The sequence below is a fragment of the Misgurnus anguillicaudatus genome, chromosome 15 (assembly GCF_027580225.2).
Source record: "Misgurnus anguillicaudatus chromosome 15, ASM2758022v2, whole genome shotgun sequence".
Classification (NCBI taxonomy): Eukaryota; Metazoa; Chordata; class Actinopteri; order Cypriniformes; family Cobitidae; genus Misgurnus; species Misgurnus anguillicaudatus.
In genome coordinates, this window is record NC_073351.2 from 37,036,832 (window position 1) to 37,052,318 (window position 15,487).

At 37.6% G+C, this 15,487-nt stretch overlaps 2 protein-coding genes across 2 annotated transcripts; both read left to right on the forward strand.

Moving 5' to 3' along the window:
- The first annotated feature begins 64 nt into the window (after nt 1–64).
- On the forward strand, nt 65–9,723 carry afg2b (AFG2 AAA ATPase homolog B). Its single transcript, XM_073853923.1, has 9 exons — nt 65–224; nt 1,276–2,334; nt 2,440–2,621; nt 2,719–2,887; nt 6,844–7,053; nt 7,140–7,373; nt 9,124–9,258; nt 9,339–9,464; nt 9,553–9,723. Exons 2-9 carry the CDS (start codon nt 1,276–1,278, stop codon nt 9,691–9,693), a joined length of 2,256 nt encoding a protein of 751 aa, XP_073710024.1. The 5' UTR covers nt 65–224; the 3' UTR covers nt 9,694–9,723.
- A 1,977-nt stretch (nt 9,724–11,700) lies between these two features.
- c15h15orf48 (chromosome 15 C15orf48 homolog) lies at nt 11,701–12,657 on the forward strand. Its single transcript, XM_055174335.2, has 4 exons — nt 11,701–11,880; nt 11,969–12,057; nt 12,193–12,253; nt 12,455–12,657. The coding sequence occupies exons 1-4, from the start codon at nt 11,839–11,841 to the stop codon at nt 12,521–12,523; spliced, it is 261 nt and encodes an 86-aa protein (XP_055030310.1). The 5' UTR covers nt 11,701–11,838; the 3' UTR covers nt 12,524–12,657.
- Nucleotides 12,658–15,487: the final 2,830 nt, after the last annotated feature.

Consider the following 15,487-nt stretch of genomic DNA (forward strand, 5'->3'; position numbering starts at 1 on the left):
GCTGCATACTTCGATACAGTAGGTGGCGGTATGCAAGTCATGGTTGCAATCTGCCATAAAACGAAAAAGAAGAAGAACAGAAGGTGGCAGTAATGCAACATTGGATGCCAGCTGCTGTAAACACCCAAAGAAGAAGAAGAAGAAGAGCTGCACATTGACATGTGTTCTGTAGTACTGCAGATGTATTTTTATATTACTAGTTACACATTTAAACTCGAGAGAAGGTAAGACGACGACAGTAATGCTTCATTTATTGGTAACTTACATCATATAAATGCGCACTTTTCTAGATCTTCAGTCAGGATTTATTTGCTCTGGAGAGAAAGAGAGATAGTTTTATGTTTGCAATTGTAAAAGATGTAGATTTCCGAGACATTACATGTAAAATCATACTGACACACATTGTATCAGAATTTTATCTGCGAGTCATGTTATTTGTTTTCTGACAATGTGTTAGCAGATTTTATTTACAATCTACTACGCTGAAAATACTACAAACACCACATGAAACAAGTATATGTACAGCCTCTCTAAATATATTGATATAAGGAAATCTATTAATAAAGATGTTTTATGGTGCCATTAGTAGAGTAATGAAAAACAATTGTCTCTCTCTCACACAGTTGTAGTGTATCGACCGAAATGTGTATCTCTGTAATTTTGGAATGGTTGTTGATATACAGTACATAACTTTGTATTTTCTACGAAGTGGAATAACTGTTTGTATGCAACGTATGATGAAAATAAACTTTAAAGACAGAGTTGTACTCTGTGTCTGAACAGCATCTGACCTCAGTGTACATTACTCGTGTCGGCTGCAGCCTCCTGAGGTCGCATATGTAGGCTGCATACGTCATCAAGCCTGGCTTATTTAAGGTAACTGCATTATATTGGCAAGTCATCGGCGTATTACAACAATTTATGATTAATTAAGAATAATAGTCAACTTTATAATTGTTAATATTTTGAAATGGGACAGACTTGATGACGTATGCAGCTTAGGGGTGCGACCTCTGGAGGCTGCAGCCTTTTTATTGAGAAACGGCCTCAAGAACGAGACTCACCGATAGAGACGCTATTGTCTCATCCCACTGGTATAAAATACAGATTTATTATCAAAACTCAATATATTGTCCGGCCATATGATGAGCATTACTTTTCATTATCTTGTTTGATTCTCAGTTTCTCTTCAACATATAGATTAAAAGCCCTCTTATAGATTAATGTAAAATATTCATGTTATGTAAAAACTCACCTAATGTGCATTTTTCTTAGATGAGCTGCATGCAGGGGCTGAGAGTTTTGCCACCGGATGTCGTGGACTGGGACACGCAGCGATGTCGCATGGGTCCGGATCTGATGTCCAGGTTAGGACTGCGGGTGGGCTCTCCTGTCCTCATCGGGGTGCGTCAGGGGTCTTGTCTCTGCACCGCATGGCCACGCAGAGACCTTGCCGAAGGTTACCTACAGATCAGCAAACAGTGCGCAACTCCAGATCTTAGTACACAAACATTAAACGGACTGACGGTGGACCCGGTGCACATCAAACCCCTCAGCTGCCCCAAACTCACTTGTGTCAGCTTGAAAGTCTTTGTCAGAAGTCTGAAATACAAGAGGAACGTTCGAGAGCTTCTAAACGAACTGCTGATCGGCCTCTACCTTCACGAGGGTCATTTAGTAGATCTGTCTGGTGCAAAAACTGAGATCAAGTTTGTCCTGGTTGAGAAGGTTAATTCAGGCTCGCACGCTGTCGGTCTGGTTACAGACAGAACTCGTCTGGACGTGAGCGCGGTACAGAGTGCCAAACACCTGCTGAGTCAGCGGCAGGTCCCGGATCAGTCTCTGGGTGGCCTCGGTGAAGTTTATGAGTCGTTGAAGGAGATGATCATCTTTCCTCTGCGATACCCGGCCTGTATGAATCGGCTCGGGCTGTCCTGCCCGCGGGGGCTGCTACTGATCGGACCGCCCGGCGTCGGCAAGACCTTGCTGGTCCGCAGCGTGGCGAAAGATGTTGGGGCCAGTTTAGTGACAGTCAATGGACCCGAAGTCGTGGGTTCTCGACCTGGCGAAAGCGAAGAGAACCTGCGGCGGATGTTTGATCGGGCCCGGGAGGAGGCAGAGGAGGCTCCGTGCGTTCTGCTCATCGATGAGATCGACTCGCTGTGTCCGAAGCGAACGGACAGCAGCGGCGCGCCAGAGAACCGGCTGGTGGCTCAGCTCCTCACGTTAATGGATGGAATCGGCAGCGATGAGGGTTTTGTCATCATTGGAGTCACGAACCAGCCGGACGCTCTGGATCCGGCACTCAGGAGACCTGGACGGTTCGACAGAGAGGTACTGTTGGACATAAACACACACAGGTTTTACAGACGACTCAACAATACATTGATCACACTGTCAGTCCATATCCGATTTGATGGACTTTGTTGTTTCGTTCAGGTGATCATCGGGGTGCCGCTGCTGATGCACAGACGCAGTATTCTGGAGTGCACGTGTCGACAGATGCCGCTCTCCGCTGACGTGGATCTGAACTCCATCGCTGAAATGACGTGCGGATACGTTGGAGCGGATCTCAGCGCGCTCGGCAGAGAAGCGGCGCTGCAGGCCATGCGACATTCGCGGGGAGGATCATGTTGACATTTCTTTCGTTCTGATTAAAAACAACAAATTCTTCTTTATTAATTTGATGAAGACATCATTTTTTTCTGGTGTTGTTCAGGGAGGAGTCAGTGAGCGCGTGGAGATGCGACACTTCATCGCAGCGTTGCGTCAGGTGCAGCCCTCGTGTCTCAGGAGCAGCATAGGAGCGATCGACTTTAAACCCATCACCTGGGAGCAGATTGGGGGACTCGAGGAGGTTAAACTCAAACTCAAACAGAGTAAAGCCGTCTTATTACTGTCATCATTTCTACAACAGTGACTGACTCCAAACAAAACCGCACATTGTTTATTTGCCACCTCATGCTGCGTTTACACGAGCCGTGATAGAGGTGGCAAGCGCGGGTGATTTACATGTTAAGTCAATGCAAAGACGCGATCACACGCGGATTATTTTCCTGCGACGCGGTAAGCGCGGCGCAGCATGGGGCGTTCCGTGCGGATTGAGCGGTGCCGCAGGAAACGCGCGAGTTGAAAAATCTGAACTTCGGCAGATTTCCACGCCACATTAACCAATCAGGAACTTGCTGTAGTAGTGACGTGATTACAGGTAGGATGCACCGATCCGATATTCTGGATCGGTGTCGGGGACGATCCGGACTTTTTTTGCTGGATCGGATATCGGACTAACAGGACCGATCCAGTTCCGTTACTGCGCGTTACCCATGGTTGTTACTGACAAGCGATTAAAACGCCAAAGTATTATAAAAGCACCATAAATGTTTTTATGCGTTATAATCAAAGTCATCTTACACTCAATAGCTTCATGTGAATGAACAAATGCACATTTAAAGATATTTAAGTCCACAGAAACACTGTAACTTACTTGCAAACTGAGTTAATGCACTGGGGAAGCGGATGGAAGAAACGCGTCATTTAACACACGCACACACACACAATAACTTTACGCTTTATTAAAGATCTGATTTTATAAAGTCTCAGTAAGCTGTTGGATGGATGCAATTCAGTATGTGCTGAGCACACGATGCATCTAATCTCTTTGTGTTTTAACAGTTATGAACTTAACTTTCCATTGCGGAGCGAGGATTCCCATGTGAGGATGCTTCTATAGCAGAGGTCCCCAACCACCGGGTCGCGACCCAGTACTGGGTCGTGGACAAGTTGCCACCGGGTCGCAAGAACGTCCCGAAAAAAAAATTGTATAATAGCCACGTAATAGCTTAATCGGGTATTTTGTACTTTAAGAGCCGACTTCAAATAACAACGATCATTTCCACTTTTGAACAGAGCCGCGCTCTCTCTCTTTTTCTCCGCCTCTCTCTCTCTCTCTACCAGCGCATCAGCGATCACATTGCTGTCATAGTTTGAGCATACAGTACTTCTAAAACACAATTGATCAAAGAATTGCGGAGGTATGACTTTATGAATCATTTGGAAATGTACGTCGCAATGATGTAACTATGCGGAGACGTTCAACTGTGTGACAGAGCAAATGACTGAAAAGTAATCATTTTATTCTTCTTTAAAACAACTTCAGAATTATCCATCGATTGTAGCACCATGATCAAAATAAACTATTAGGCTAATAATATTTTAACGGCTAGACTTTTAACGTAGGTTTGAAAGGAACCTAAACTTGTCAATCATCATTAATCATGAGTGAGTCTCCGTGCCTCTGCGCCCAGCCGCAATTCTTCTAGCATCTCTCCTCCTTCACTGCATTTTTCTTCTCGTCTGTTACTTGGAATTGGGTCTCGAGCCCGACCAAGATTCGAGCTGCCTTCGAGAACAGCAAGCCAAATTCGTTTAGGTTCCATTAATTATTAAGACTAAATGGGCAGGCAAACTAGTAAACCCAATCAAAGTAAAAAACAATCCGCCAAAATATGGTTTTACACGTCTATAGAAAATATACTATAGCCTAAATAAAGCTTGTTAGGTTGTTATCTTTACTTCCGTTTAAAACGTACATTTCGAAAAGGAGGATTTTCAGCACGTTTGAACAGCAACTCAGCGACCCCAACCCCCCCCCCAATCTCACCCCCCGGTCCGCGAATTTTTTTTAAAGCTGAAACCGGTCCGTGGTGAAAAAAAGGTTGGGGACCCCTGTTCTATAGCATCAATTCTGCACCCGGAATGTGCATAAAAGGTCCGGTTAAGTGCATAATTCCCAAAATAACCATCTGCACACTAAAGATTTTTTACTTTGAATTAAGGAAAATATATTTAGCATGCTTATTTGATCAAACGTGCCTATTTTATTTTCACCTAAACACTGCCATGGTAATAATTACTAATGTTCTGCAACTTGTAAATCATTTTAAATTATTGGTTGTTACATTTAAAATTATACTAGATGTAGCAGAAAGCACTATAGACATTTAACTGGAGACAGACACTACTTGAGAACTTTGAGTAAATTTTCCAAGCATCTGTGCTTCAAAGTGTTTGTCTTGGGAAAAACTTTACTTGTTCATGTTCACTACATTCTAAAGCATAGAATCATACTGTGTATTCCGTTTATATTGCATATTAAAAATTATTTAATACCTAATTACATAAAAATTTTACTTTCTTAAGTAAAAGTACAAAGGTTCTTTTTACTTAAGTAAAATAAAAAAAAGACTAGATGTTTAATGTACTTAAATATTAAATATAAACCAAAAACTTTAAATTATGAAATGTAGTGGAGTAATAATTATGATAATATGCTTTGGAATCTATGTTTTCCAAAGAAAAACACTAATAAAATACGAATACTTAAAATTTTACTTTTATGTAGAAAGTAAAAATACTTAAGTAGTGTCCGCCTCTGCATTTAACATTGTTTGTGTGTGCGTGCGTGTGTGTGATTTAAATTGTTCAAGAAAAATAGTATCGTATCGGCAGGTATCGGTGTTGGACGATACTCAGAATTCGGGTATCGGAATCGAATCGGAGATGTAAAAAGTGGTATCGGTGCTTTCCGAATTACAGGAAGCGAGCAGAGTGGTGGAGTCTCAGCGGAGTCGCAGAAGCCCCTCCCATGACGCAAATTTCCGCCTGAATTTCTTAAATGACTAGAATTTCACGCACAAATGAAGCAAGTGTTGAACTCAAATGTTCAAGCGTCGAAACGCGCGAAAAACATTTTGTGAGCTTTCCATTTGGCAAAAAATATATATTTTTAAATATAATTTTAAATATATTTCAAAATTATCAAAAAATGGCCAATGTGCTAAAAAATTATATATATTATATATATTAAATGTTGTACAAAAAAAAGACATATATATATTTATTTATAAAGGGCTATGAACGGCAGTGGTTCATTTAGGCAAATTGTAAAGCGCTGTGGATGGTCATGGGTCTGTTGAAAGCGCTATTTAAATGCAGTCCATTTGAAGAAAAACTTTGTATGTTACAAACCTGTAAACATAACAAAATTGAAAAGGTCAAAATTTAAATATATTTTCTTTATATTTATATATTTTATTCTTCAGAGACACAATGAGTGGATGATGTCAGACCTTCTTAATAATAATAATATTTATACAAACCTTTATATTGTGGCTAGAAAAAAATATATTTTTTGCCGTATGGGTTGTAAAATTAGAAATGTATTTGTTGCCAGTGAACTAAATTTTGAAATATATGTTAATATATGAAGGTTAAAACTAAATATATTTTTACATATTAAAATATATTTAATTAATCTTTACTTTCTATAAAATGAATTTAGCTTATATTTAAAACATATTTTTGGCCAAAGAATTTTACTTTAATCACTCAGGGTTCCCACAGGTCATGGAATTCTTGGAATATCATGGAATTTTAAACGTTTTTTTCTAGTCATTGAATATCAGTGATTTCTGCTTGTTGCTTTAAACTTTAGTTTTCATTTATCAAAATGCTTGTTAACTTGTAATGTAAGGATTGTTTCTGGGTCCAAGCCTCGCTGACTACATTTTAAACAGCTGTTTATTTTCGCTGTTTATTTATTTCATGTATTTAAGCTACATTTTTATATAAACTCACAGTGTAAACTACATTATCAGACTCAAGGCATCTCAGACAGGTCATGTTGTTTAGTCAGTGAAAGTCAGGTAATTTGAACCCTATTGGTGTGTAAAGCACACACATCATTATGGGACAAGAATCTTAAAGCTGCACAATCTGAAGCTCACTGTCTGCAAAAGTCTGGGTTCATAGTAATGTTATAAAATCATGTGTTTGTGTGTTTAGAGTATCGAGTGGCCCATGAGATTTCCTGAAGCCTTTGTGCGGATGGGTATTTCTCGACCCCGAGGAGTTCTGCTGTACGGACCGCCAGGTTGTGCCAAGACCACGCTGGTGAAAGCAGCCGCCAGTTCATCGCACTGCACTTTCCTGTCGGTCAGCGGGGCTGAGATCTTTTCTCCTTATGTGGGAGACTCTGAGAAAACCCTCACACAGGTCTGACATCATCCACTCATTGTGTCTCTGATGTTTGGCATCATTACAGACAGACTGAGCTTTCTTTCTTTTTTTCTTCTTGTCAGTTGTTTGTCCAGGCGCGAGCGTGCGCCCCCTCCATTGTGTTCCTGGATGAGATTGACAGTATTGTGGGTTCTCGAGCAGACGACGGCTCCTCACACAGCGTACAGTCACAGGTCCTATCAGTTCTTCTCACCGAGTTGGATGGGGTTGGATTTCGGAGCGTGGAGAGACGGAGCGGCAGCAGAAAAACACTTCAGTTAGAGGGGGAAGATCAGGAGATGAGCAGACGACATCAGGTTAGAGATACAAGCACATTAAAATTCTAGACTTTTTAATCACACGTGTTAAACTGTTCACTTTAAATGTTTATATCTTCTGTATGTGAATGTTGATTCATACCAAAATGCTTTTTTGCATAGTTGTGTTTGACACATGAAAACGTCTCGGGTTACGTATTAAACTGTTGTTCCCTGAGAAGGGAACGAGACGCTGCATCCCTCTTGCCATACTTCCTGCGTCCCTGTAACGCCGTCTTTGTCAATATTTCAGATAGTGAAAAGGTGTCACCCTGTCTTTGTCTTTAAGCCTCATCATTGGTTGAATTTGATATAAACATTCAGACGCACTTACCCCTGGAGGCGTCCACAAAGTGTCACTGCAGTGACGCAGCACAAGTTCCCTCGAAAGGGAATTGTAACAATGTATCTTTAAAGGTAACACGATGTAACCTTGCTCTCACTTGAAATGTGTCCCCACATTTAGTCCTTGAGGGTATATGAGGGTATTGAACCTGGAAAGTCCTTAAAAGGTCCTTGAATTTGTAGTTAACTAAGGTGTGGGAACCCTGTAGAATGAAAAGATCTGTTAATAGTGTTCTGCTCTGCTCTGATTGGCTGTTTCTCCTTCAGTAGCTCTCTGTGTGTGTGTAAACAGATCTTATGTTTAAGTCTGTATCAGATGAAGATATAGATTTTGAGGAATAATTAATTGTTTGAAGATTGTTAATGGACGTTTCTGAATGGTAAGTTTGTGTTTTTTTCAGTATGAACCTGCAAAACATAACTGTAACGTCAATAGTAGAACTTCAGACTAAAGTTAGCATATAGCATAAACTAGCATATAACGCTAACTCAGCAGTCACAACTTAGTTTTTTAATTTAATGTTGGGGTGTGAATCTGGACTGTAACGTCACAGTTGGTGTTATGTTGAGTTGGGTCTGTTTTGGTCTTTTGCATGCACAAAGTTAACATAAGAAGGAGGAAACAATCATGTTTGAGGATCATATGTCATGTCATTACCATGTACTGAACTCTTATTATTCATCTATGCTGAGATAAATACAGTTTTATATTCTATGGCACCTTTAAATGTGATATAAAAATAAGGATACTTTATTTACAGTAAAAACAGTAATCTTGAACACATGTATTATATTTAATTGCATTTTTAAAAAACTTGATTCTGATTTAATTACGCCAGCCTTCATGATGAAATGATTATATATAAATAACAGTGAGATTAAACACTATGGGGCGGTTTCACAGACAGGGATTAAACTAGTCCTAAACTAAAATAAATGTAAGAGCTGTCCAAACTGAAAACAACTTGCATATCTTAAAATACATCAGTGCTCTTTGTTTTGCCTCAAAATGGACACAAGTAATGTTTTTAGTAAGGCATGTTTGTTAAAACTAGTTATTTCTCCTAATTAAACTAAGGCCTAGTCCTGGTTTAAGCTAATCCCTGTCCAGGAAACCACCCCTTAGAGTTAAATATAGCAGTGAGAGATGTCTTTGTGTTTCTCGTGTGACTTGTATGAGTTTAACTCTTATTAGAATATCCAGAAAATCAGTCTGAGCAACTCGACTCATCAACATTTTAACTGCTATCATTAACTCATTTATATTAGTAGTGACTGACTATCAATCAATGTATTTATTTATTTAAGTAGGGTTTATTTTCTCACCTTGTGTTTTAAATAAATACATGTGTGTCTGTAGAGCGTGTATTACAGTAATGACTCTCTGATATGTGCTGTATTTCAGATGGAGCTTCAGGAAGTTTGTAATAAAGATGTTTTGATTGTGGCCGCCACTAATAGACCTGATGTTCTGGACAGTGCCTTACTCAGACCCGGACGACTCGACCAGATTATATACGTACCTCCTCCGGACCTCGAGGTGAGCTACGCTCATAAAAACACATCCATGAGTCCCCTGCAGAAAACATTCAGATGTTCTGCTGATCATTTTATTAACAGGCCCGTCTGGCCGTACTGCGCGTCTGCACCAAACGTGTTCCTCTGGATCCTGACGTCTGTTTGAGGGATCTCGCTGAGCTAACAGAACGCTTCTCTGGAGCGGATCTAGAAAACCTGTGTAAAGAGGTACAACACAAACACATACAGCATTTTTTCTATAGTGTTATACAGCAGAATAAATCATGTGTGTTGTTGTGTTGTTGTGTTGTGTCAGTCTGCTCTTACAGCCCTGCGTGAGGATGGATTCTCTGTTTCCTCTGTGAAACATCAACACTTTCTGAAGACTCTTCAGAGTTTCACTCCATCATTGAGTCCTAAACAACTTCAGCAGAACATCCAGTTGTCTCTCAGTTAAACTTGTATACAATAAAAGCATCATTTATAATGTGTTGTGCTTTTCTGGTTTATCTCTTACTTTTCATGAGGAAAACTCTTGAGGACTGTGAAGCTCTGTTGAGCAAGTAAAGGTGCTTCATGAATGGATTGAATATTTAATGAGGTTTTAAACCTTTAGGGGCGGTTTCCCAGACAGGGATTGGATTAATTCAGGACTAATCCTTATGGGGCGGTTTCCCGAACAAGGATTAGACTACTCCTAATAAATGTAAGAGCTGTCCAAACTGAAAACAACTGACATATCTTAAAATACATCAGTGTCCTTTATTTTGACTCAAAATGCACACAAGTAATGTTTTTAATAAGACATGTTTGTTAAAACTAGTTATATTTCATAATTAAAGTAAAGCATAGTCCAATCCCGGTCCGGGAAACCACCTCTATATATATATCAGGTCATTTATGACGTTTTTTCAAACATACCTTACAAAAAACACCACAGGTTTGCATCTTAAGACAAAAAATGTCACTGATTTATGTTCAAATCTGTTTGGGTTTGGACGAGTGTAAGCTCTGTCTGGGAAACTGACAATTAATATAAAAAAAACAATGTGTTCAAATAACTAACAATCTTACATGAACAAAAACGCTTTGAGAGTCAATTCATAATGCTGTTATTAAACATGATGCTGCTCTTTCCTAAAATACATTTTTGTAATGTCTGAACAGTACTTTACATCTGACACAGTAATGAATTTTAAAAATCCTTTTGGATGGTAAAACTGGTGCCAAAACTGATTTGCAATTCCATTCCCCATACCGCCAAAAAATATATTTTAAAATATACAAGGAATGTCCAAAAATATATGTACTGAAATATATTAACAAAAAATTATTTTTCACCAATTTTATATTTTAAAAGAAATATATTTTAAAGCATTTATATTCACATTGCGTTGGAAGAAAAACTTTGTATGTTAGTAACCTGTAAACACATAACAGGTTTGAAATGATTCAAATTAAATATATTTCAAAATATACTTATCATTTCCACGGGTCATGCAATTTAAAAAAAAATCTATACATTGAAATACATTTTTGTCCAAATCATGAAATATCAGGGATTTTTGTTGGTTTCCATTTATCAAAATGTAATCTGCTCGTTAACTTGTGACGTAAGCAATACCATTTCCGGGTCCACCCTCTGCTGTCGACCATGTAAACATCTGTTGACACTGTTTATTCATTTCACGCATTTAAGCATCATTTTTATAAACTCACGGTGTGAATGACATTATCAGACTCGAGGCATCTCTCAGACATGTCATGTTGTTTAGTCAGGGAATTTGACTTGGAGTGGGAATCCTGGACATACTTTATATATATTTATACACACTTATATTATGTCCAGAAAAAAAATATTTTTGCCATGTGGGATGTAAAATTAGAAATGTATTTGTTGCCCCTAAAATACATTTTGAAATATATGTTAATATATGAAGGTTAAAACTAAATACATTTTCAACTTTAAAAATATATTTAATAAAACTTTCTACAAAATGTATTTGGCATATATTTAAAAGATATTTTTGCCAGAGATTTTTTTTCATGTCATGTATTAATTTAAAACATTAATGTATTGTCAGTCCTTATATAAATGAGTTAATGATAGCAGTTCAAATGTAGATGAGTTGAGTTGCTCATCTTGATTTTCTTGATATTCTAATAAGAGTTAAACTAACACGAATCACGTGAGTCACATGAGATGTTCAGAAAGACATTTACACAACTCTCTCTAGGCTATTTATCTCTATATGTGTTATATTTCAGTGTTATATATAAACAATAACAATAGTGTGTAATAACAAAAGAGCTGTACACACACACGTGTTGCTACAAACACAGAGTCTCGCGCTCATATCGATACATAAACACCATATAGAAGAGCGCGCGCACTTGTTCTCATAGTTTCATTTTGAAGGTGAAGTGAAGGATAATGTGTATGTGTGTGTGGGTAAGTTTAGGGTTAGGGTTGTGTGTGTACGTGCCATCAAACGCGTGTCGCGTGTGTATATGAGCGCGCGCGCGGTCAGAATGATGCTGCAGTCACCAGTACGCGCATCATCATTTCTAAACTCTTCAGGAAACTTCAGTCAGGTGCAAGATGCGCGGAGGATTTTTACAGCTACTCATGAAAAAGAAGGAGGTTAGAAGGATTTCTTATCACCATTATTATCAGTCTGCTGTCACTAATATAATCTTGTTTTATTCAGATATTTGTTTGATATTTCTAGTTGATTCCTTTAATTGGATTTGTGGGATGCGCTGCGCTCGGAGCGACGACGGCTTCGTTTTATTTTCTATTGACCAAATCTGACGTCATGTGAGTTATTTATCTCCTTATTTTACACACGGATCATATCTTACTCGTGACGTCATTGCTCTTCTGCAGGAACTGAGAGGAATATCAATTATTTTTCGGATGTGTTGAGTGATGATTGTTTAATAACTTTTGTAGTTTAAATAAGACGAGAAATCCTGAGCCATGGGAGAAACTGGATCCATCAAAACCACAGAAGGTAAAAGAGATTCATTTACTGAGAGTCAGTCTTTAGGAATAATAAAAGTGATGTGTGTTTATGATCTGAACTTCATGTTATGTCCAGATCTGTTGTTATTCATCACTCCAGTTATGATGCTGATGATAAAACATTAACTTTTAACTGTTTACTTTCGTGAACTGAAGCTCATAAAACATGAATCTGTGTGTCATTTTTTAGCTTATAACTATAAACCAGCAGTGGAAACCAGTGGAAGAACTGGAAATGGTGAAACGACTGACCAAATGATGAATGATTCATCAGAAGTTCATCTGTGTAAACATCATCAGCTGATGTGTGATTGTATTTTTGTGCTTTTGTATTTATAGTGTCTGAGGAGGACACACCTGCTGTCTTATGAAATAAAGATGTTAAATACTGAATCTGTGCTTTTATTCTCTGTATGTGTTCCAGAAGATATAAACGTTTATTTTTTATTTTCAATAGATTCCTGTTTATCTTATATAACAGATGCTGTTATCAACACAGTACAGGAAGAATTGATTAAATAGTTAGGACAATAGTACAGACAAAAGTCACACACGTGCGCAAACACAATCTGTTCACAGTGTTTCCTTTAACCAGAACAATAACAGATTGAGTCATGGATTGGTCAGTGAGTCATTAGTTTTGATATGATGAGGAAACACTGAGTTCTTAAATCATCTCTGTTTTACTCTTGAAACTCTTTAAACAGATGTTTAGTGTACTTCACACAGTCTGATGTGTAAGATTCAATCTATAGTTCATGTTTTTATCTTAGATGTTAATATTCAGTCATTATGAGGCATCTGATCTCTGTTCTGCTGTAGATACACACACACACACATACACACATACACACACACAAGGTGCTTTAAAGGTTTAGAAGAATTGTTTCTTTCTGTTTCACTAAAGGTTCTTTAGATGTTAAAGGTTCTTATTGGAGCCATTTAGACGAAATTGAAGTACCTTTATTTTATAAGAATGTATAATCTGACCCATAAACTCACTGCAAACACCACATGCTCCAACCACACGCGTGTTTATTACGGGTTAGACAGGAAACATGTGAATTCTGCTTTAGACTGTTCATCTCAGTGTACGTGACTTAGACTTAGACAACAATGTCGTTCAAAATGTGACCAGGAAGTATTTAAATGTTCCTCATACCTTTGAGTCAACACCCACAACTGACAAGATGCCACACAAATACACAACTGACAACATGCAAATCAACACACATACACAACTGACAACATGCCACACGACACACATACACAACTGACAACATGCCACACAACACACATACACAACTGACAACATGCCACACAACACACATACACAACTGACAACATGCCACACGACACACACACACAACTGCCAAGATGCCACACATCATACACATCTGCCACACAACAGAGTCACGGTTTGCACTTTAATGAAAAACGGCATTACAAATAATCACACAATAATTTAAATAAATGTGTAAAATATTTCAGTCCTGCTTCATTGTAGAGAGTTCACCCAAAAATAAATTCTGTCATCATTTTCTCACTTTCATTGTTCTGATGAACACAAAGGAAGTTTTTTTTTGAGGAATGTTTGTAATCAAACCGTTTGTGAGCCCCATTCACTTCTAGGATAAAAGAATAGGCTACTATGGAAGTGAATGTTTGATTACAAACATTTCTCAAAATATCCTCATTTGTGTTCATCATGACAAAGACATTTATACAGATTTGTAACAACATAAGAGTGAGTAAATTATGACATCATTTTTGGGTGAACTTTCCCTTTAAGCAAAATTCTGAAGTGAAGCATCTATGAAAGCATGAGTGAGTCTGATCATCTTCTAGCAACTGATTTCACACATCATCATCATCATCATCATCATCATCAGAGGGGTGTGCAGGGAGGCACTGGACCCCCCAACATCTAATTCACCACAATCGCTGTGTTTATTTCTACGTGCAGCACTGCAGTACATTGTTAAAAACAAATATAAAGAGAATATTAACTTACATTGGTAATACTACATGATTATTTGTGTAGAATCGTGTATAATTGTCTTTTTGTGAACTGAATAAAGTCTAAGTTTGGCCTTTCTTTTTATGTTTGCACTTTTTTTTTACAACAAAACCCAGTGCAGTGTTTTTATTGTTGAAGTGATCTTGATTATTAGTTGGACTGGACTGCCACCTTGAACTTGAAAACGCATCATTCTCACCGATAGCGCGCGTGCACAGTTACAGCAAACAAGTTTGGTAATGTTCCCGTATTTTTGGCTTATATGTTAAAATAGCATAGTGATTATCATAGTATACGATTTGGTTACTGTATGTTAAACGAATGAACATTTTACTGCATTCTTTTTATAATAACCTGCTTAATAACCTGTTGAAGTCTCTGTCATTAAAATTGATTAAATAAGAAAAGAAGAGAAAATCACTCCTGACTGACTAACTTCCCCATACAGCAAAAAATATATTTATTAAATATAATTTTTAAAATGTTTTAAAACATACAAGTGGCCAAAAGAGGTATGTGCTAAAATATATTTTGAAATATGTTTACAATGTACTTTTCAACAATATATCTATTTGGCCTTTTTTTTTAATATTTTGAAATATATTTTTTTAAATAAATATATATTAAAGCATTTACATTTTCTGTCGCATTGAGAGAAAAACTTTGTATGTTACAAACCTGTAAGCACATCAGGATTGAAAAAATTCGAATAAAAATATTTGCAAATAAATATAACTGCAAAAATATACTTATTTTATTTTATACATACTTATACATTTTATACAACCAAATATATTTTTGCAGTACGGGTTGTAAAATTAGAAAAAAAAATTTTGCTGTATGGGTCTGTAACTTTTAATAAAGATTCATTCATTTACTTTTTAAAAAAAAATACAAAAATATGTTGAGCTCTGCTATTTGAAGTAAGTTAAAGGTTTAATACGAAGTTTAGATTTCATGAACAACAATATGCATATAATCAGCGATCATGAGATTCATTCATGCTTTTTTGATACATGATTATTATATGGACTATGGACCCCCTAAAGTAGCCTTGGCCACCCCATTTTAAAATTCTAGTTCCCCCACTAATCATCATCTTCATGATCTAACCTACAGTATTCACATCACAGCAGTCAATAAGACAGAAGAGATCAGCAGCACCATCTTATGTTGTGAATGTGTAATGAACAAAAGAATACA